Source organism: Haemaphysalis longicornis, unplaced genomic scaffold (genome assembly GCF_048455015.1).
Source record: "Haemaphysalis longicornis isolate Haplotype H1 unplaced genomic scaffold, Haemaphysalis longicornis Haplotype H1 scaffold_1, whole genome shotgun sequence".
Classification (NCBI taxonomy): Eukaryota; Metazoa; Arthropoda; class Arachnida; order Ixodida; family Ixodidae; genus Haemaphysalis; species Haemaphysalis longicornis.
In genome coordinates this window covers 148,692,063-148,715,914 of record NW_027526203.1, presented here as the reverse complement: position 1 = coordinate 148,715,914, position 23,852 = coordinate 148,692,063, and the positions used below count along the sequence as shown (strand labels likewise).

At 47.6% G+C, this 23,852-nt stretch overlaps 1 protein-coding gene across 1 annotated transcript in view; it reads right to left on the bottom strand.

Moving 5' to 3' along the window:
- LOC144137874 (valine--tRNA ligase, mitochondrial-like) overlaps positions 1–23,852 on the bottom strand; it is a 140,814-nt gene that overhangs the window by 78,161 nt on the left and 38,801 nt on the right. Inside the window, exons 8-11 of the mRNA XM_077669890.1 lie at positions 13,702–13,810; positions 11,231–11,407; positions 4,779–4,903; positions 664–849 (exon numbers count right to left, since the gene is read on the bottom strand). Coding sequence (XP_077526016.1) covers positions 664–849; positions 4,779–4,903; positions 11,231–11,407; positions 13,702–13,810 — 597 coding nt within the window. The remainder of the gene's footprint in view (positions 1–663; positions 850–4,778; positions 4,904–11,230; positions 11,408–13,701; positions 13,811–23,852) is intronic.

Genomic DNA, 23,852 nt, shown 5'->3' with positions numbered 1-23,852 from the left:
CGAGGGAGCACATAAAGCGCGCATACTAACCATTACGGCCAACAAAGCGTTGCTTGTCCAGCAAGTCACGGCATGGTGCTGCTCACTCCCGACGGTGTCTTCCATGCCTTGGGCCTCGGTTCGGTGATGAGCGTCCACCGTGGACGCTGGTTGCTCCTCCCTGTCCAGGTGTCATGGTTGTGCTCGCCGCCCCCCATCGCTCTCTTTTGCTGCCCGCGGCAACGATTCCTCTCGCACGTCCCCGCGTACGGCCTCCCTTTCTGATCACACGAGAGCTGCTTTTATATATGTGGGGCGCACTTCACCCCCGTTTTCGCTGCACATGCACTAAGCACGGTCACCCGCACGAGTGGGGCACCGAGCACGTAAGGGCTCACGTGGCCACAAACTTCAAAAAACAACATTCAAGGGACATTTTGGCTTCACTACAGAAGCCTTATCCACAATCGGAACCAACACGTCTCTTTTTAAAAGTTTCTTTTAGTCGGTGTCTGTCATTATATTGCAACACGTTTCATCCCGATCAGACATGTTTCCGCCAAGCCCTCGACTTCGTACTTTGTGATGACAGCGCTGCTGGCCGATACGCAATCGCAACGCAGGAGTCGCCTGTCCCGGAGCACAGCGTTGTACATTCCGGCCAAAGACGCAGCGGGTGCCCACCTGCAGTGCCTCCTGTGCCAGGCGGCCGATGCTGAGGAAGAACTGCGGCTTGAGCCGGAAGTCCAGCAGGTCCCCCGAGCGGCTGCAGACCGGCACGGTGGTCGGGTGCGGCAGGCGGCCTCGGTGGGCGCCCCGATGCCGCAGCCACTCGCGGATGGCCTCCCGGGCCTCGAAACGGGACAGGCCCTGCACACGGCAACGGGGCAAGGCGCCTTTCGTCACACTGCTGCACACGGCCAGTCCAGCAAGGACAGCTGGCACTTCGAATTCTGGAGTTAACAAAAAAAAAAGTTATCGTAGTTTGGCATCTCTGAGAGACTACATGAGCACCCCTGGCATTTCATATGCACTACATTGATGTGATTAAGCCCTTACTGCCAACATCTTCGCAGAAGGTCTTAATCATGATATGGATTTTGGATGATACGAATATTTATCATTCGCCAGAATCAAAATTTCACTGCGCATAAAGGGCCTATTTTCGCAGACCTACAGACAAAACTAGGAGGGGTGTGCAAATTTTCGAAACATTGAAGCAAATAACAGAAAATTCGATTAAGCTTTGAATCAACTAGCCCTATCAGAAAATTTCAAAAATAATATCGAAGAGTTTCGAAGTTCGAGAACATGCACCACAGATCACGGTGCATGTTCTGACCAAGTCTGCATGCTTTGGCTGAGTCGGCCCCGCTGCTTCTTTTCTCCCATCCCGATAATGTGGTATCGGTGAAGCTTCACTGGTCAACACTCTGGGGAGGTCACTGCGTTGTAGTGTAACAGTTGTCGTGCTTGTTTGTTATAACTGGGGCTGTTATAAGAGCACTCAACTGTGTTTACATTGTATGTCAGTTTAATGGAATTGTAATTGGTACATATACAGGGTGTCCCAGCTATCACGCACAAAGAATTTAAACAAGAGCAACGGCATTACCCGAAGAAAACCTAGTGCATAATGTTTCCAATATAGTGGAGTTGCGGGCAGTAATTTTTCCCTTAACGAGATGAATTAATTAATTGTAATAAATTATATAACTCAAGAAGTACTGTGCTAATTATTGAAGTGTCAATGAGGCACTTGTAGATGCCCACGAGAGGTATATAACGGCAATATTTTCAGCGAAGAACTAATTGCATACTCATTTATTCTGACTGATAAACAACCCCCCCCCCTCCCCGAAATATGAAAAATACCACGTGACGGTGCTCCCACCAAAGCAAGAAGTAGCTCTGAAAAGTGCACAAACTGCCTTTCTCAAAATAGAGACTGCAAGCATTAGGGCCGGCCTTGCAGCATTCACGGAACAAATGCACAAAGCAGACCAAACACCTAACAACAGCACTGAAGCACCACCTAGTGTGAAAAGGAAGAGGCCATACGCAGCTCCAACTAACTCCACACCTAGCTCCAACTACAAACAGAACACTCCCCCCCCCCCACACACTGTGCACTACAGTGTAGCCCACTTATAGTAGCTAACCCGGTTTTAACGAAATCCTGGCCACACTGAACAAATCTCCATTTCCTGTTGCCATTTGTATATACTACTTGCAATGCAATTTCAGTCCACTTTTCATGAAAAATTTTGAGGGCCAGCACAGATATAACGAATAAAACTCAGTTAAAATGCGCCAAATTTCCTGCAAAATGGCTGTTAAAAGTTGGAAAGAGGTAAAATAAACAGAAAGCAAAATACAGCTGCTGACCCACAGCACACAGACAGCACCTCTTGCGAGCAGAGAAAAGTGCGCCAGCAGTTGCCATGTTCAAACTGTGGGAAAATGGGATGCTTCACTGCAAGACACGCTCAGAGCGTTGCTCCATGGGTAACACCGCCGACCAATCATAGCATTTCGCACTGGTTCCATGGAGTTCCGCTAGCCACACTCAAAAGATGTGTACAACTGCAAAACGGATCTGATATTGAAACTGTGCATGTACTTTTTATTTCTGTGCAAAAATGTTGAGTAAATGTTGGAGTTGGGTAAAGACGGCCCAACATCCATGGGTAGCTAGCCCTTTCATAATCATTTTTATTTTGTCTTCCTTTCAGTGTGTCCAACCGAAAAAAATACCAGTTCAGGTCTAGTTCGGGTTCGGGAAATTTATTTGGTTCAAATTCAGTTCCGGTTCAACTAAATCACAAACGAACCAGTCTGCGAACCGGTTCAGCGAGTTAAAGACTTACCGAAGTGTGAAAAAAAGTTTGCAGCTTAAAGAGACCATAAAAACTCCGTACAATTTTAGTACATTCAAAATACTGCTTTTTCCTTTTAATATTGTGCAATTTTAAAGACAACAGTAAGCAATAAGGCCAGACACTAAAGACAACAGATAGACCAGCTACTTCCCCACCCAACCCTAACGTTGTCCTAGGGACCACACTTGAAGCAACCACCAAGGCTGTCTGTGGAATATACTTTCTCCTGCTTCCTTTTTTTGTTGAAATCGCAATATTCTCTCTGGACTTTCCCATCACTCTGAATGTTGAACTCCTAGAGAAGGCCTGCATACTAGCGAGTCACCTCAGTACATTTTAAGTGGACGTGCTGAAACACCAGCGGTGTTTTTTTTTTTTCTCGTGAGTTGTAGCATAAAATAAATCCTATAGCTGCCACCGAAACGCTACCCGTGAATTCCATTGTTAGCCAAATGGGATAATTTGCTAGCAGTCATCTTCTCGAGGGTGTGAGCCAAAATCTTGTTAAAAGTGAGTTTGAGTTAACGCTCAGTCACTGTCACTGGAATGCATTTCGAGATAGTAGCTGCTCTCACGGATGTGTGCATCCCCATCAGGGGTGCAACAGCCAAAATTAGATTTGGAGCAATTTTTGAAGCAAAAAAACCTTGGTTTTGGAGCAGGAAAAACTAAATTTGGAGCAGGTCACAGCAAAAATGTACCTTCATTCTGGAGCACCAAATCCCAAATTTGGAGCAGTTTATTACAAAAGACGTGCAAACGATTTCAAGTCGGTTCAGACATACTTTAGCTTTAGTGGACAAGGTCCTTCAACTGCGATCAACAAATTCTGCCGAAATCCAACAAAATCCGCAAAACGAGTTCATCAAGATCAAGCAACGAAAGAAAACAAAGCAAAGGAGAATGGTATAAAAGCTGTCAACAATACTTTTATTTGTACTTTAAAGTACACGCCCTTATAAATAACCAGCCCAGCCTAAACCTATTTGCATAACAAATAGCTCTTCCACCTGAGCAGCATCTGGCTACACTAGATACAAAAGAAAAAAACCGTTTTTCAATACAACCAGAAGCTATCAGCAGATACATAACAATAGTCGGTGACAGCTTAACTCTGCAGCGGCATTTTCAACATCAAAGGAATTTTGTGTTCATCCGCAACCAATGGCGGCTCGCAATTTGTGCGATGCCTGCGACGTACGTTTGAGAGGAGAACTATGTACTTCCAATAAGGCTGCGCTCGCTTGCCGACCGCTGCTGCGTCATCCAGCATCAACGAGGTTGCCGAGAACCAAAAGCTCTGCATGCAATTTTTGTTATGATTGTGCTGTAGTGCACCAAGAAGCCGCTTATCGTTGTCTGTTCCGTGTGTGTCTTGCCACGTCGTGGTTTGTACGGGAGGAAGCGAACTCTGGACAACAGACTCTGGTAGGGCCAGAGGGCTGTTAATGCTGCCCGTGCTCAAGGCAGCCTGGACTGAGGGCGCCTGAATCTTCAAAACCCCACCGATCTCTTGGTCGTGCAGTAGGCGTTTATTCCAGCTCTCTCTGATTAGTGGCGTAGATCCAGATAGATGGGACAATGTCTACCTTCCCTACCACCTATTTTCCTGCACGTGTGCCTTTTTTTGCACCAGGAGTTCCACTCTGGCGAGCACTAACAGACTGTACAAAGAGCTACTTGAGCCGCTCTAGTGTTTCAGCCAGCGCAATGCCACTGCTGTGGAAATGGTGTCCACAGCTACGTTAGTTGTTTGTGCACCACATCTTTATGGGAAGGAAATGAATATTACACCGATTTTGAATGCAACAATCAAGCTCTTTGCACGTGGGCTCAACTGTTATACAAGGACAGAAGAAAAATACCGAGCCAGTTTACAAGCCCCACGTTACTAGACAAGGTCTTTTTACCACTCACGGTAAATGGGTCGTATCCCTCGATAACGTTGCCCTCGTCACCAAAGCATTCCACGATGGGCAAGCCGTGCGCCTTGGAGAGTGCATAGTCCACTTTGCTGTAGCCAGGGGTCACCTTCATCACACCTGGAACCAACAGCAGTGGGCACTGTGACAAGCGTGCCACAGCACTTTGTATTGCTCTCTCGGACATCGTAATGGGAAAAGGCTGCCGCTCAGGAGTTGGAGTCAAATAACGTTGGGGGCAGCACAAACAAGAGGCTAACAATGCTGCAGTAGTCAAAAGTTTCAACACTGATGCCTTGACAGTTTTACACTGAACTACACAAAACTCGGAACCTTTTGGGACTATTATGAAAGAGCTGCCTATGAAGGTAAGGGCACAGAATGCATGCACAGCCCTTGCACGGAACTCAGTCTTTGTGTATACAACATACGAAAAGCTATGCACAGATAGGGACCTAAACATTTGATACCTACCAGCAGAGTAAAAGAAAAAAGTCACGCACAAATAATGACTCAAGTTTACCCCAGGCCCTTGTTGTTATTGCACGAGGAGTAGATGAGGCAAGTAGACAAAAACTTTCATCGTTGATCCAATGACTGCGATATAAGAACGGAAAACGACAGAGCATGTGCAGAAAAGGTGACAATCGCTGAGCTGGCAGCAGTATTTGCTGCAGTGACGCTGCGTTCGCACCACTGCCAACCTAATGGTGGCTCGCCCACCTCATTCCACCTGACACCCATCACTCCGTGCGTGCACGGTAAAAGGGAGTGTGCAGCGAGTGCAGGGCCAAGCAGGTGGCAAACCAGGATGGAAAGGGAATGAGGGCGGCAAAATTCAAATACTGGTGGAGAACAAAGGGAGCGACAGGCGGCCAATCGAGCACACCTGACCACTGAAGACGGTTAGAAAGCAAAGTAGGGTTGACACGGTGCGCGAGGGACGTGCAAGAAACGCCAAAGCAAGGCATGCACACCAGGCAGGGCCTGAAATTCCTGAGGGAGAGGAGGAAATTCCCGAGGGAGACGGAATAGGGGCTAACGCATTCTAAGCATCTGCGAATCCATCTTGCACCAATTTTTGTTGCCTTCATATTTTATCACCTCAGCCTCAAATTTCTGAAACAATTTTTCACACCCCAGAATCAAACTGCTGGAAGGACACCCTGTTGCCCCTTCCAATCAGAAAGAGCACGCTCTGCTGACATTGCAGTGTAACAAGTCTCCGCTCCATGGAACGGAGCTTATATTTCAGCCACTCCACTCCATACTGTATTTCTCTGCTATGTATTTCCACAGACATCCCTGTGCACAGATGGCATGACTGCCTGGCTTGATGTGTTTTCACCATCTTACGACTTCACGGGGCCACTGAAAAAGACGGACATAACGGCGTTTCCTTGCTTACATGCCATGCTGCACGGCACAGCCCATTCAACATTTCCCACAGAAGCTTGTTACTCAAAACAATGGGTTGCACAGCCGGGTTACTCCGTCACACACACACTCCCTCCAGCTACCCCATAGACTGATGATATGATCTCAGATCAAATATGCCGACCCCCCAACATTGAATGGTACACTGCCACTTGAAGAATGGGATCGCATGCGACCACTCGGACTTCTTCAGCAGGACCATATGAGGAGCTTTTTTTCGAAATGAGTCAAATCCACTTGAACGGAATTGCAGAAAGAAGCAAAAATTTATGAGCCGGCTTAAGTGCAACGCTGTAAAAGCTATTATATATGCTCTACATGTCAGCTAGGGGAAGTTAGCTCTTAAAGCGTTGCATTTAGGCCTGTTAACAAAATTTTCGCTTTTTTCTGCAATTCTCTTCAGGTGGATTTGACTCATTTCGAAAAAAAAAGCTCCTCGTATGTTGTGACAGCTTGGACTGCCTCAGAGCCTATAGCTCAGAGCTTTAGGTGGTGTTCACATGACGTCATCCAGTAGGAGCGCGCTCATTGTTCCCAGTCGCCACTATTTGTTTGGACTAGCGCAGTGAGGCGGCCGCATCTCTTTCACCTTCCGTGTGAACCTTGTCTCTGTCACTCGTTACTATGTTCCGGCAACATACACTGTAGACCACTTATAATGTATGTCGCATGAACTGGGAAAATCCGTTCTATAAGCGGTACCGCACTAAAAACAAAACACGTGCGCATCCTACCATATCGCAAGCTACCCTTCAATCGCTCTTTGTTTATCATCACTTAGGCCAGTGATTCTCAAATGGGGCTCCGTGGACTTCAGGGGGTCCGCGAGAGCATTTGAGGGGTCCGCAAAGCCTCCCTCGAAACTTTCCCCCCGCCATTCTTTTCTTGATTTTGCCAGCACCGGCTTGCAATTCAAAAAAGGTGGCTTCGTCGCATTACATGTACGTTTAGTTTCTCCCCGTAGCAGATATTTGAACATCTGATTTTTGCACAATTCACTAGCTATGAGAAGCAAAAATACAGACCTAGAAAAGGCAGTGTATAGGTGTTTAGAAGAATTTAAATTCAAGAGGAAATTGTTTGACAATATGGCCCGCATAGTCATTAACGTCAAGCAGAAAAGGCGGGCATTGGATAAGTCTGTGGGCGACGTGAGCTGCAGGCGCAAATTGTTTGACATTATGACACCGATCAACGTATGCTCCATCGTAGGGTCCCCCATCACTTTCGGAAGACCGGAAGGGGTCCCCGGAGCAGTCATGGCTGAGAACCACTGACTTAGGCGAACACCACTGAAGGGGGACACCGCTCTTAAAACAGCTTCCTTTAATTTTTAAGTAAACTCTGTGAAACTCGTCAGTCTTGCTGCTTTTTTTCCACTGATTTCAAATATGCCATTATTTTATGGGTCGGTCAATTAGTTACCAAGATATATAGAGATAATTAGCCATTTTTGGAGGAACAATAGGCAGAACAGTGCTAGCCATAAAACTGTAATCTTTATGTTTTAGAATACTGCGAACCCTGGTGAGTGCAATAAGAGAATCGGTCTTTTCACGCACCACTTAGAACTAATTTTACAGCTCATTAAACCTTGGTGGCAGCAGTGGCAAGGAACCATTTTGAATTCCCATTTCAAACACCATGCTTTAATGAGCTGCAAAATTAGTTCAGTGCATGAAAAAAAAAGATTCTCTTATTGCACTCACCAGGGTTCATAGTATTGGAAAATATAAAGACTACAGTTTTACGGCTAACACTGTTTTGTCTACTGTTCCTCCAAAAATGGCCATTTATCTCTAATTATCTTGGTAAGTCATTGACTCACTGAAAAAATAATGGCATATTGGAAATCAGTGGGGAAAAAGCAGCCCGACTGACAAGTTTCACAGAGTTTACTTAAAAGTTAAAAGAAATTCTTTCAAGAGCCATGTCCCCCCTTAAAAACAGAGGTACGGTCTTTATTACGTCTTTTTTTTTTTTTTTCACATCAGATGCTGCTGCATGTCTTACAAACTGCAAACGCTGCTTGTAACTTACACTTTGTTTTTATGTTTTGAGAGATCTGTGTTTCTTAGCGTCTAGAAGAACAGATGCCACAGAGAGGAAGAAGCCCAGCTTATGCCGGCAAGACGACGTGATAAGAACGCAAGCGAATTTTTTTTTTTTTTTTCATCCGCGCCTTGTGTTTGCGATGCCAAAGACGATTGCTTATCTATAAGCACAACGTATGTTTCCTACAATGACTAGAGAGGAATATGGCGCTGCGATTGTCCGCTGTGATGGACGTGATGGGTAGTAGTGGATTCAGATTGGCGCTCGATGGCTTTGTGGAAGGTACTGTGGATTAGATCGTGCATCCAGTTCTGTTTTTGTCGTGGTCTTGCATGAATGCCTTTGCCTATGCGGGGTGTCAGGAAGAAGCGTTCAAAAATACGTTCCTCCTTGATCTGAATGTCGCACATGGGCTGTCGCCGCGCTGAATGGAAATGTTCTATAACCAAAGTTGCGAATTGGGTGGGTTATCAAATCATTGCCGGCATAGCGAGCACAAAAACACAAATGACGGGGCTGTATGCATCGAATGCGTCGGCGAGTTAGAAGTTGCGGCGCCACTACAATGTATTTTCAAAGCTGACGAAAACTGTGAACTGCTTGGGACAGCCACACTTTTCGTACGAACGCCAGCTCCTATGGCGTAAATCAGTCAGACTGGCGGCCGATAGGAACGCAGCTTGATGGATGTCACTAACTCAGGCTAAAATAACTTCCCCAAAAGCAAACGATTCCTTTCTTTTTAGGGGTACAAAACCTTTTCTTAATAATAAAACCTATAAGCGGTGAAACTTTTATAAATAGTTCTTAAAGAAGTATGCGCCCCGCTGTAGTTGGCGGCAATTGGCAAACGTACTCAGCAAGCCTCCTTAACTCCGCATCTGCTTTTTACCTAAACGCACCATTTTATTTCTTATACCACCAGTTTTTAACGACTAACTTTCTTGTGCATGATGTAATTTGCAAACAACAAACCGCACAGTAAATATTTACTGGTAGAAAAACTCAATATGCGCAGCCGCAGCCACGTTTCCATCCTATGCAATCCGCTTCCACTACTACCCATCGTTCCCATTGAAGCGTAAGCACTGTCTCGGAGTTTGCGCTGACGCTAGCGCCAGATTCCTCTCTAGTTATCATTGTATGAAACTCTATGGTACCGGTAGAGGAAACCCCCGGCATAGCGGCTTGGCTCGCTATCTCCAGATGTTCAAAAAAGAAAAGGGTGGTTGCCTATCTGTACAAGATTCTAATCGCAACAACTTACCAGGGGTGGGAGGCTTGCTATTTTTAGTGGTGTGCCCAGAGCAAGGGCAACTGTGCTTATCACGCGAGTGCAAACAGAACATGCGAAATAAAGGGTGCTTATTTTTATTTTCACTTCGTGTCTAAGTTAGAGGAGAGATGGGAGCGTGGTCTGCGTTGAATGGCTGAATCCATCTTTCTTCTTTCTTTTTTGTGACCCTAAGATGATGCCCCGGCCGCACCGGTAGATCAGCGGACCTTCCAAAAACCACACTATAAACGGTATTGTGCTTTGGGCAACCGCATTATGAGGCGTACACTTATGCATCGAGTTCTATGGGAGGCCTCCCAGTGAACAAGAAAACCCGCGTTATATACGGTCCCGCACTATAAGCGGGACATTATAAATGGTCTACACTGTATTTTATCACTATGGTGACCGCATCATTTAGGCTGCTCCTACGCGCACAATGGGTAAAAGTACGTGCGGCACTGGTGCTTCTGACTCGCTCGACTTTCGATAATGAAGTGTTACGCAATGTCAGCCTCCTTTCTGCAGTCGACCTTACATCAAAGGCGGCGTTGTTGGTGCTACAAGACCTGTGCGACCCGTGAAGAATTCAAGGCCTACAATCCACAGAGGCCCGTTGCCTAAACAGCGGTTTGTTACAAGAACCCCATGTCATCCTCGTCGGAAAGGTAAGTGAAGGCATGTGGCTGCCGTTGCTTGTGTGGCTCTGTCTAAAGGTATGGTCGTGTCAAGGATGGGGAGCATAAAGGTACGTCAAACGACAGCACCGCTAGTGGCAAGGAAGGGAACCATGGCACCTGAAACAAAAAGCTTTTGCTATCACAAAACTCTGGAATCACTCGGTGATAGATCCAACTCTTTGGTTGATCTGGCAGAGCCACTCAAGCTCGTCTTCGTGCTATAGGCTCCTGTATCTTCTACTAACTTCAATTTACTCTTGGTATCGCAAATAAACCACGTTTGGAAGAATTTTTGTCCCCAGCACTCCTTTTCGAGTGGTTGTTACAATCTCAAGCAGTGCAGAGCATGATCTCACTTCCAAAGCTTGCTAAAAAAAACGATCTGGAACTGCAAAACCGATTTCAAACAAGCAGGTCATGAGTGCCGTGGTTGAATTAGAAATGACCAAGAACTCAGTGAAAAACAAACAACTCATCACTGTTACTTCGAGGCAGATAGAGATGTGTAACACAACAAAAAATCACGAAACTGTGGGTACCCATGGGCGCCACTAGAAATTCTAGTCTAACAATATGGCGACAGAGCCGTGTCGATGCATGCGCCACCTGGGAGAGTAGGTTCAGTGTACACCTCCTATATAGCTCAGAGCCATAGCCATGCTGCATCCCAACCCCGAGACAGTGGCTTGCTATCGCAGGTGTGTCCTTTAACCCCTTGAGGTAGCGCAAACTCAACAAGGACACAACAGGAAGAAGGAAGTAGACAGCACTGTGGTCTGTCGACTTCCTCCTTCCTGCTGTGTCCGTGTCCAGTTTGCGCTGCTTCAAGATGCTCAAGAGCCGCTACCAACAAGCCCACTTGTCCATTCTTCTACAGGCGTGTCCCTCCTGGCCCAGAAAAAGGCCCACAGGTGACCTCTGAAATTGCCAGCCGCAGCACCACAAGACTCCCTGCCCCAGTATGCACCACCCCGGCGAAGGGGAGAATCAGGTCCTCACCAGTTCCAAAGCCCCTGTCTACCCGGCTGTCGGCCACGATGGGCAGCTCCCGACCCACGACGATAGGGTGCTTCGCTAGGCGGCCGATGAGGTGCGAGTGACGAAGGTCCTCTGGGTGGACGGCCAGGGCCGTGTCCCCAAGCATCGTTTCCAGCCGGGTGGTGGCCACTTCCACCTCTGGGGCAATGGACAAGAAGGGGAGCCATTAGTATTACATATAATTCTAGTTTGTACTGAAATTGTAGAATGTTTACAATTTTTTTAGACTTTTAGTTAGTATTTGAATGCAGTGAGGGAAAACAGCAATAATAAAAAAACAACACACCACTCGCTTGCTATCACATAGCAACATTGGCTGAAATGGTGCCCCACCTCCAATTTTTTTATAGTGGAACTCCAATAATACGACCTTCAAAAAACCACACGAAAGCGTCGTATGAGTGGGGTAAATGCCACCCTAGTAGGTGGTCTCACGTGACAGGTGGGCTAAGAACTTCCTTAATACTTAGCACGTCATCGCATAATTTGTGAACCCCTAACTGAAATCTCAAGTGTAAAAAAAAAGAAACGCCCATTTTGTGCCACGCTACTCCCCTGTGGCATCTGCACTAGCCTGCCAGCCCTGCACCTCACGCAGGTGACATAAGCTGCAAGACGCGAATACAGCCGAGCAATACAAGAGAGAGAAAGGCGGGAGTGTGGGCAAGGTCGCAGGCAGGGGAGGGCAAGCGGGCAAGGAAAGCGGGAGTTCAGTCATCGCCATGGGGTACTGCGCATGACGTTCGTCGGCTCAGCTCAAAGGGAGCTTCAAAATTGGGCGTCCGCCGGCTACCTGGACTTTGACTTCTAGCAGTTGGAATGTTGGTACTCTGCTGCCGCGTGGGGCCGTTGAAGGCTCACGCCCGCCCACTACCCGCCTGCTTGCTTGAGTCTGTTCAGCAAGTAGTCGGGCTCGCTGCAGAGTGTCTACCTTTGCACATCAAGCAGCGTCAAATGGGAGTCACGAAATAATAAAAGTCGAGACGAGGTGGCGAAGCGGCAAAACGCTGGTTTATCTCCGCCAGCATCCATCGTATGAAGCAGACTATGCACCCGAGCGTTGTATAATGGGGGGTTTTTAATACATTCTTTCTTTAGGGAGTTTGCCGGGACCGCGGTAATCCGTCGTAAGAAGCGGGTCGTCGTAAAACCGGGGGATGTATAATTCGAGGTTTCACTGTAGCCCGCTTAGAAGGTCACGTACATGGGTAACTGCCGCTACCATTGAGAAGCAGCCACACAGCCCTTTCCCTACACACGCTACACTGAGAAAATGACAAGGTTCATTTCAAATGAACCTTGGTTCAAATGACAGATTCGACCATGTGCGCATGGGTGACGATTTTACATTGTACAATCCAATAACGGGAGCCACACAAATGCAGCTGGTTTATCCGAAACTGCATGCATAAACGGAATTCAAAGCAAGCACTGACATTGCCGCAATTGTTCCCAGCTGAGTAGCTTGGAGGCTGCTCAGTGCAAAGGCTGGGTGTGCACACAGATTGCAATGCCGGTGCCGCACGTAAACCTCCCCCTACACCTCTGCAAACTCCCCTCGTGTGTTGCCGCCACACGGAGCTGCAGAACTGGTGCAGCCAGTGTGCGGCTTATTGAGGCAGGCACCTCCATCCCTGGAGAGTGTCGAGGCTTGGTCTGAATGGATCACAGGCCATCGATGTGGTTGCCTCCAACACTGCCCTCGCCCTAAGCCCTGGGTGATGAGCAAACAGCCGTCCTTGTCACCACTGCAGAGTGGCACCGGTCTAGTGTCTCAGCTGATCAATGTACGGGATGCAAGGTGCAAGTTTAACCTTCCTTTCTTTTTCCTTCTGTCCCTTTGAAAATGCGGAATTTTCAAGAACCACAGCCTCAGCTCGCTGTTCACTCCCCTCCCCTCCCCTCCCTTCCAAAAAAAGAGAGATGCAACCAAAGGAGGGAAGCATCGAGGAAGATGGCATGGCAACTCAAAATTCAAATTCTCGAGGCTTAATGTGCCGAAGCCACACAAGGGTTATGGGGCGCGCCGCAGTGGAGCGCTTAGGATTGATTTTGACCACCCGGGAATCTTTAACGTGCATGGAAACCTTGACACACAGGCACTTTTGCATTTTGCCTCCGTCTGGAAAGCGGCCGCCACAGCCGGGCCTTAACCCACATCCTTGGGCTCAGCAGCAGAACACCTTAGCTGCTGCACCACCACGATGGATATGGCAGGGCAATCACTGCACTACAATGCCACGCTCAACTCTGAGGGAAAAACGGGCATCACCCTTTTTCTTTGGTTGTCTTTCCCAGTTTTCAGACTTGTTTCACTAGAGTGAAACTGCAAATAAGTGGCCCCACAGGCAGTGCCACCTTGGTGAATAAAAAAAGATGCAAGTGCTGAGATAAAAAAAAGAAAAATAACACAGAAAACCAAGAAGACCGACCAGTGCCATCGACTTGAAAGGCGACCCGCTCCAGAAAGCCGACTTCAACACCTTCAGGAGACCCAGGCACCTGCAGGATTTCCCCAGGCGACACACTGATGTGGTCTACCTAGACACACAAAAAATAAAAAGGGGGGGGGGGGGAGCCAACAGATGTTAAACATCCACCAGACGAGAGAATTATTGCATACTCGTATAAACAGCTGCTTTAATGGTGGAAGTAGCTTCATGTATCCCCCATCTCCTGCAGATCCTTAAAGGAGTGCTGACACGAAATTTCGAACTGGGATAACTATGCAAAAGGCTTCCTTTGTATATGAAGATACCTCCCAGCAAGTTTCAACGGTAACCGCTCAGTATGACATATTTTAAATCCATTTTAAAATTTTGTGTGCACGAGAAAGCTCCAAACGAATACCCTTTCGCAGTCGGCATCAGCATGACGCCATCTACTCCTCCTGGCCTTAAACTGCCAACATGAGGGCTCCCATGACGTGGCCAACGTGCTGGCTACAATTGGTGCACGCAGTTCCGCCATCTCTGGTTGATATTTTGTGAAATATTGCTGTACATTATGCAGAATGTATGTACTTTTAATTCTGCCCTTAGTGTGCAAAACATTGTATCGATGCAAAAAGCTACATGTATATTGCAATAACATTGTGCTCGTAAACTATTGTGTTTTGTACCACTACTGTATTACCTATAGTGTGAATAAGATAGTATTCGTGCGGTAGTATCTGCGACACGTTTGTTGTATTGCTGTATTTTTTGTATGTATGAAACAGTCCATACGCTGTATCAGTTGCCAAGACAATGAGGCAAGGACCTCGTCAAGCTGCTGCACTACGGCGTTTTGTTCTTGTCCCAGCACTCTTTTATGAGAAGAAGGCTAAATAAAAGGCTGATTGATTGATTGATTGATGGATTAATCTGTACACATCACGGTTTTGGGACTGACGTCAAGCCGCCCGGCGCGTGGAGATGGTAGAGACCACGGCTGGTCTGGGCGCACGAGCGAGCGCAAGCGCACGCGTGTCCACACCGGCGGTGGTGCAACGTGCGCAACGGTGGTGACGTCACGTGCGCCCTCCTGTCATAGCGGCCGCCGCGGTGTTCGTCAAGTCGAAAGCAAAACTGACGCAAATAAACGAGGCTGTAAATAATTACGCTGCTATCGACCCTCTAATGTGCCATTCTATGATTGTGGCGCTCGTGGGCACACATAGCAGTGAAGAAAACAACACGACAGTTTCATATCAGTACTTTTTTAGGAATGGAACTATTGGGTGCCGAGATGAACGCCACAGCACTGAATATTTCTTGAACAAGGTGCTCTGAAAAGAACCTGGTGGGGCGCTAAACCCTTTCAGGGTCACGGACGTACATATATGTCCTCTGCAAACACTTTCAAAATGGTCAATAACGTATATGTACGTCATCGCTTGTATGTTTAAAAAGCGCACCTTTTTCGCCAACTTCTTTTGCTTGGCATTTGCTGCCACATTGCGGATATATGTCAAATTATTCTCTTGCGTTGATGGCTCCTGTTTTTATTTTTTATGATTTGCTTCAGCGGCGCGCCGGCTATCGCTTGCGCATCCAGTAACGATACCCAGCATCCAGCTGGGTATCGTCCCCCGGGCGCCTGGGCGCCTCTCGCTTCTTGCGCCTGCCACAGACCAAAGGCACCTGTGAAACTGATGAGGCTCTTTTCTCTCTTTTTTTTTGTATTTTATAGGAGCGGTGCGCCGTCTATCGCTCGCGCATCCGACCGCGTGCCCGCGCGCAGCGTCTGGTTTGTGTATCGTCCTCCGGGCGCCTCCCGCTCCTTGCGCCCGCGAAACTGATGTCTATCTGATTTCGATTCACTCAAAAGGTGCCGGCTTGTTACTCTGTCGTTTTTATTTAGAATTTTTCTTGTGTTACTCATGAATAAACCACATGTATGTAACAACACAAACAATTTTTTTGTCACTTTATGGTCACCCTAAAAAAATTACGATAATTTTTTCTCGAAATAGATTCATCCAAAGAATTTAAATTAGCAATAACAAAAATCGACCCTGGGGGGTCGCATTTGGCGAAAAAATTCGACCCTCAAAGGGTTAAAAGGGTTAGGGAAAAAAAAAAGTCCTAAATAAGGGTGCATCAATCCTGCTGGCCCCCAGGGAGCCACCAAACTGATAAGAAGGAGTGCCCTGCCCTGTCTGAATTCCACACAACCCCCTGATCACTCAGCAGGGAGGCAGGTGGACTTTCTTTGCCTGTAGAAGTGAGCCAATGTGTTTCATAGTCATGCTCATAGCCATGCATTTCATACATCATGCATTTCATAGTCATCCTAAACCTGCTGCTGGATACAGCCAGGTTGCGCGCTCAGTTCTGCATTGAGCCACTGCATGTGCTCAAAACATGGCCCTCTCTACTCAGCAACAAAACCACCAGTTAATCACACCAAGTAGGTACATCCTTTGTGAAAAGTTTCTAGGCCATTCCAAAAGGTGATAGGGCCCCGAAAATTCAGAACGCAAGCATATCTTTCGGGCAAGACTGAAATGGCTTATGTTAAAAAGTTGGCAAAAGCACTTCTCTTCCTTACTGTCATGCAATATTTTAGTCAGAGTTGAACGTTAAGCTTCTGCTTTGAAATCTTTGAGGCCAATAAATTTTCATGGGGCCTAGAAAATTCTGACAAAGACCGCACACGGAAGATTACGAGTCTTCAAAAAAGGTTCAGCAGTAGTGCATGGGTGTGTCTGCGTGCGGCACTTTCTTTTCGTAACCTTTCCTCGGCTTTCTCGCTTGGTCAACATCAGTGACTTTCAAAAGCATCGCTCAAGAGCTCCAATGCTCCTCAAGGAATCCCACGGCTTTAAAACTGACACCGTGAACCTAAAGCAGTTGCTCATGTATCGGCCATTAGTCGTACCTAATTGACCGGGCGCAGTCAAATTACTCCCAACATGCGAGGTCTTCTTCCTTCCCACATCCCGCTGTCCATGTCGGTCGGGGCAAGTGACAGCTTGGGAAAGAAAGGCCGAGTCTGGCTAAGCAGTGCTTTTTCTTTTTTTTTTGCTGCACACTGCATTAGCCCCCAGGGTCTGGAAAGCTCATTCACAACCCTCTACGCTTTCTGCAGCAGCCATTGCACAGACACCACCACAGATTTGAAATGCAAGGGAAAAAAAAAAACCCGAAAAGGAAAAACATATTGATCAAGCACTGCTTGGTCTGTTTCAATGCATTTCAGAAATGCCCGACTTCAATGTTTTTTTCTTCTTCTTTTCGAACCCTATATCATGGGGTGTGCAAATAAAGATCTTTGCTTTCACTGCGAACATGAAGCGAATATTCATTTTGTTCGAACAGCATGAAGAGAAGCGAACATTTCCGAATTGAAGTGAATATTGAGTAGTTTTCAATAAGAAAATTGAAATTTCCAATTTCTCAAGGATGCTTCAGTAGCCTTACAGGGGCAATGAAGACAAAATGTAAATTTGGTTTATTCGAAAGACTGCCTCGTTAGAATAACACTGGCACCACTTTCAACGCAAACTTGATGATGATGGTTTGATTTTATTGGCGCAAGGCCAACACGGGCAAAGAGCGCCAAACACAAAGTTATTTGATGAGGAGAGAACACGAAATAAAATCAGTTAAAAAAAACCTATGAGTACGGCTGGTGTAAAGGGCCAGGGTGAAGAACAAGAGTGGTTTAAGAATAAATAAGGTGGCTGATGTATAGGACCAGGGGTAAAACTATGGGTGGTATGAGATGAGTTGTAAACAGTGAACTTCTGATAGGAACTCAAAGGTGCGCTGAACAGAAAACATGGCATCGTCTCCTCAGAAGTACGACGGGTGTGATGGAATATGTCGTGTGTGTAGTTGTGGGAAGTGTTTTCGTCGTGTAATGTCGAGTGCCTTACATTGTATGAGGATGTGGATCACGGATAGGGCCTCTCCGCACCTGCTGCACAGAGGTCTTGGAGATCCAGTGAGCAGGTGCGAGTGCGTTGCGTGCGTGTGCCCTATCCGTAATCTAGCCAAGGCGACTTCTATGTATCTATTGCGTGTATCGGAGGTGTACGGTCCTAAGTGTGGTTTTATTACGTGTAACTTGTTGTCTGTTTGTTCACTTCAATGTGTTTGCCATGTTTGCGAAGTTGTTGTTTGATGTGTGGCTTCACGTCGGTGTAGGGTAATGTGGTTATGTCTACTGCATTCGAGAGTGTAGCAGCAGCGGCCATTCGATCCGCGGCTTCGTTCCCAGCTATACCACAGTGGCCAGGGACCCAGCAAAGGACGAGTTCAAATTTGTGGACATACACCGACATAATACCTTTGATGATAAGATTTACAACGTGATTTTTTGGAGACTTTGTTGATGACAATGCCCGCACAACACTGAGGGAATCTGTATAGATAATATATTCTGGGGTGTGGCTTTGGAGTATATGATTAACAACAAGAAGTACACCATAAGCCTCTGCCGTAAAGATACTAGTACAGTTAAACCTCATTATAACGAAATTGAAGGGGGGCCGCGATTGGCTCGTTATAGCCAATATTTCGTTATAGCCATAACCGACATTTACTGCAAATATTATGCATTGTAGTTACCTAAAACAAAAAGCGGGCAAAATAGCATCTTTCTGCACGGTGGTAGTCAGTAAAATAAACACATTCCGGAGATAAAAAGGAAAAGTCACGATCCTACTTTATTGGAGTTCAAAACTCGTATTTCAACCAGACTTAGCTTCGAAGAACTTTGTAATTGGACGTTGATGCACCTTCCTGATGCGAGCGATGGCTCCCTCAGCTGCGGCCGCTATGTTCACGCCATCTTCGCTGCCCTCGTGCGCGCCGAAGTAGCGACGCAGCACGTCCACCGCATCTAGTGCCTCCGACGCCGTCCTTAGTGCTTCTTTTCAAGCCACGTGCAACAGCGCTGACGATAGACTCTCGGTTGCTCACGATGGTGGACAGCGTACTCGTCCACACGTCAAAGTCTCTTGCCACCTTACCACGGAGTGCACCTTACCTTCCTTCGCGCCCGATTAAATGGCTTTTATCATAGCCGTCTTCTGTTCAAGCGTGATAGTCTTTCACTTTCGCTTCCCGCCTGTCGCATTCGCGTTGTTGGAATCACGCCGGCAGTACGATAAAAGACAAGGCTGAAGACTGCCAAAACCCACGCACACACAACTACGCAGCGACGTTGGCGATACGAACAGGGGAGGAGGAGGGGGGGAGAGGAAGGCGACGCAACCGCGCGCGCCGTGAGCTTTGAAGTTTTTCTCGGACTCATCGCGGATAGTCCGCGGATTCCCCGAAGCCATAGAGATACGTGGGAAAATCGAACGTCGGACTGCTTCTCGGGGAGCCCGCGGAGAGACCGAGACTGTAAATCGAAGGGCCCCATTGTCTGCATGCCGTGCGCAGCGAGAGGAACGTGGGGGCTTCGTGGGCGCAGCATCCACATGGCGCACCATCCAGCTTCGCGCGCGTGGCGGGAGTTTTAAACTGCTAATACAGTTGCCGCGTCGCGCACTGTCTCAAATCCGCGTTGCGCACTGTTGTAAAATTAGCTCAAAATTTGATTTCTCAACGAAATTTGTTCGTTATATCCCGTAACAGGGAAATTTTACCTCGTTAAAACGAGGTTTTAAATACATTGGTTTCTATGGGGGCTTTCAAGGGGAATTACGATTTGCTCGTTATAGCCATTATTTCGTTATAGCCCGTCTCGTTATAACGAAGTTTAACTGTATGACTATTCAGAGTTCTAGTGACATTAAGGCCGGGCCCATGCGCCGCGCAGGACACAGAGATGGAAGTCTTAGAGGCATCCGTATAAAATTCAGAATAATGATACTTCTCCTGCAAATACCAGAAGTGCTGCTGAATTGCACATGTGGGAGCTCGGTTTTTATCTACATGTGTGAAAGATGTGTCGCATGACACAGGGCGGAGATGCCGTGGTGCTATGAAATCTGTTACAGAACTTTGGATGGTGTCTAAAAAGGAGACAGCAAGCTCTGACGCTTCCTCTCTAACTCTGTAAGAGAAGGGCGCAGAGAACGATGGTCGATTTAAAAGGAGTTCAGTCATGGAGGTATCATGAAAAACTGATTTAAAAGGATGGTGAGGCATGGATGAAATTTTAAAAGCATAAAGGAGGTCTGTGTATGCTCGCTGACATTGTAGGTTCCATTTGTTGCACTCTACATACAGGCTTTCAACTGGACTAGTTCGGAAGGCACCACACGACAAGCGGAGCCCTAGATGAAGCACAGGGTCCAGCAATCTGAGGGATGTTTTAGTGGCTGACCCATAGACAACGCTACCATAGTCCAGTCGTGAACCTATTAGGCTGGTAAAAACACGTAAAAGAAGTTGTTTGTCAGCACCAAAAGAGATGTGCGACAGAACCTTCGGGATATTCATTGTTTTTAAGCATTTATGTTTTAGTTGTTTTATGTGTGGGATGAATGTGAGCTTTTCGTCAAAGATTATACCTAAAAACTTGTGTTCCTTTTTGACAGGAATAGAGACACTGTGGAGTCGAATGTCTGGATCCGGCCGAATGCCACGCCTCTTGGAAAACAGAACACAAGTGCACTTTCCTGGATTAAATTTAAAACCGTTGCTATCTGCCCAGCCGGCTAGCTTGTTCACACCAAGCTGCACTTGGCGCTCGCAGATAGACAAGTTACACGATTTGAAGGAGAGTTGAACATCGTCTACATAGATTGAACAGGAGATCGATGGTGGCAGTGCCTTCTGAAGAGAATTCATTTTTACAATAAACAAAGTGCAACTCAAAACACCGCCTTGCGGCACGCCGTTTTCCTGCACATGAACCCTAAAAAAGGGCAGTTCCAACTCGCACGCGAAACGTCCTTTCAGACAGGTAACTAACAAGCGTATTCATCATGTTACCCGACATGCCAAAGGACTTCAAATCGCTGAGGATGCCGTACCGCCAAGCAGTGTCGTACGCCTTTTCAAGATCAAAGAATACTGTCATACAGTACTGCTTATGGAGGAAAGCATCTTTAATATATGACTCTAACGCAACGAGTTGATCGTTCGTAGATCACCCCGCCCTAAAGCCCGCCAGGCAGCTCTCGAGAAAACCGTTGTACTCTAAGAAGTACACGAGTCTCCTGTTTATCATCTTTTCGAAGAGCTTACACAGGCAGCTTGTCAGGGCAATGGGACGATAACTGGCGGGAGAGGAAGGGTCCTTCCCTTCCTTTAGGAAAGCCACTACTATGGCCTCCCTCCAAGAGCGTGGAATGTGCCCCGAAAGCCATATTTTCTTGTATAGGTGTAAGAGTGTTTCAAGAGTGTCTGGGTGTAGGTGCTGTATCATGGTGTATGTAATCTTATCTGCGCCTGGAGCTGAAGGTTTCACGTGCTCAGGGCAGCCCTCAACTCATAGAGAGTGAATTCAGAGTTGTAAGAAGTTTTTGATTTGTCTTTGTCGTGTAAGGGCTTTTTTTCTGCAGATGTTTTGTGTTTCATGAAAGTGTTTGTGTAGTGTGCTGAACTAGACACGTGTTCGAAGTGTTGTGCAAGTGTGTTAGCCTGGTCTTCCAGTGTGTCCCCTGTTGTGCTAACCAGGGGCAGGCTGTGTGTCTGTTGTCCTTTGAGCTTGCGTATACGTGTCCAGACTTTGTGTGTGTCTGTGTATGAATTAATGGATGTCAAGAAGATGTGCCAACTCTCTCGTTTTGCCTCACGGCACACACGTTTTCCAAACGCCTTGGTCCGTTTGAACAAAATAAGGTTACCCGACGTGGGGCACCGACGAAGGATACCCCACCCCTTGCTCTGGGCCTCTCGCGCCCACCTACAGTCCTCATTCCACCACGGCCTCCTCTGGTTGCGCGGGGCACCAGAGGCGTGGGGAATGGACTTTTCGGCGGCGTCGAGGACGTGCGCCGTGAGGAGTTGGGTAGCTTCTTCAACGTGTAGGTGTCCTATGGATGTGTGGTGTAGTTTCGATGTATCTGTAAATGTGTTCCAGTTAGCTCGTGCTTCATTGAACCTATTATGGGAAGATGAACTGCTTGGGCTTTTACCTATACCGTATTTACTCGCATAATCCTCGCACTTTTTTTTCGGAAAAGTCTATGCGAAGATAGGGGTGCGAGAATTATGCGGGGAAAAAAAATCCGGTGCACCGTGTTGCCAATTTGCCTTCTGCCAGTCCCGCTAAATGTAGCGGTCGTTTTTTGTATCTGTAAGCTCAGTGTTGCCAACAGCAGCTATTTCTTTTTATTTTATTATTTACAACGTAAACAGTCTCCCGTCGATCAGCGTTCATGAAATTGCCGCCTTTGCTTTCTGGCGCGCGCCCTATCTCATCGGCGTCACGTGCGTGCCCTACTCCAGTAACGCATGTTGAAGTCGGTGACGCCGAAGTGCCTGCCTGTGGCGCGGCTGCCGTGTTCGATCGCGTACTCTATCGCTTTCAATTTGAAAGCGGCAATGTAGCTGGCGTTCTTCCCCATGGTGAAGCGGCACCAAGCACAAAACAAAGAGATCAAAAAGTTTTCAAAATGGCAGCGAGATATCCACCACTGACGCGAGTGACTCACTGACTGCTGCTGCTCAACGACGGGACCACGACGCCGACACGACGACACGACAGCGGGCTGCGCGAACACAGTCTAGTTGCGCGCACGCGAAACCGGCTCAAGTACAGTGCGAGTAGCGTGTTAGGGCGCCTGTTAGGGAGTAGCCATGCAGGTTGTTGGGGCGCCTGGATGGCCTTGGATACACAGCGCTCTCCGCCGAACGGAGAGGCGGCGGGGGAGGGCGCGCGTTGGAGAGCGCGTGCACCATGCGGGTTTCGCGAGCAGGCAACTTTCGCCGCTTCAAAGTTGGGGGTGCGAGGATTATGCGAGGAACCAAAAAAATCCAAGTTTTGGTGGCTGACATTAAGGGTGCGAGGATTACGCGAGTGCGAGGATTACGCGAGTAAATACGGTATATGTTAGTGAAGTGGGGAAGTGGTCACTGCCATATGGGTCAGTGCCCACTCCCCACTCAAAACATGGAAAGAGAATTGCTGAACCAATAGCCAAGTCAACATTTGAGTATGTATTGTGTCCTATGTTATGGTATGTAGGCTGTTTCTTGTTGAAAAGGCATGCTCCAGAGGATGTTAAAAACTTCTCTATCAGGCGACCTCGGGCATCCGTGCGAGAAGAGCCCCAAAGAGAATTGTGTGCATTGAAGTCGCCTGTTAAGATGTACGGTTCAGGAAGCTGGTCGACCAGCGCCTCAAAGTCAGAGCTTAGAAGTGCAAGATCAGGAGAGATGTAGATGGAGCATACCGTTATCAACCTATTAAAAATTATTGTGCGGACGGCTACAGCCTCAAGGACGGTGTTGAAGGTGACAGGGTGGCATGCTAAGGATTTGCGGGCAATTATGGCCACACCGCCAGAAGAGTGTGTGCAGCCATCCCTGTCTTTCCTGTATACCAGGTAACTATTCAAGAAATTTGTTAGTTTGGAATTCAGATGTGTTTCCTGGACACACATTAAACTTGGCTGGTTGGCATACAGAATCTCATGCACGTCGTCAAGATTATTCAGAAGGCCTCTGCAGTTCCATTGAACTACGTTTTCTCTTCCCATTACGATGTGTTAGAGCTACTGGAGAGTGATTATTTATGTAGGGTCTTTCGGGGCTTGGACTCTTGGATGGGGTTTTCTGGCCTTCTCTACTGACCTGGACGTCGCAGCCCGTTCCTTCCGCTGCGATGAAGGCCGGAAGGGCTCGACGTCCATGTCATTATCTGAAGGCAAGGGGGTGCCCAGCGGACTGGGCCCCCTTGACGTGGTACCCTTTCGGGTGTTCTTTGCCTGCGCTGCCAGTGCCGAAGGCGTGGGGAGCACCACAGATGGCACAGGCACAGGCAGTGAGGCGGAGGAGGGGGTCGCTGCGACTGCCTCCGTCTCCATCTCGTCCGGGCCCTCGCGTGTGCTTCGGGCCGGTGGAGAGGGGGAAACGGTGGGTGCAGCAGCATCCCCACCGGACGTGGATGCCACCACAGCCGCTGCTGGCTCAGCGAGCGGTGCGGAGGCGGGTTGGGCTGCAAGAGGCAACCCAGGGGGGGGGCGGGG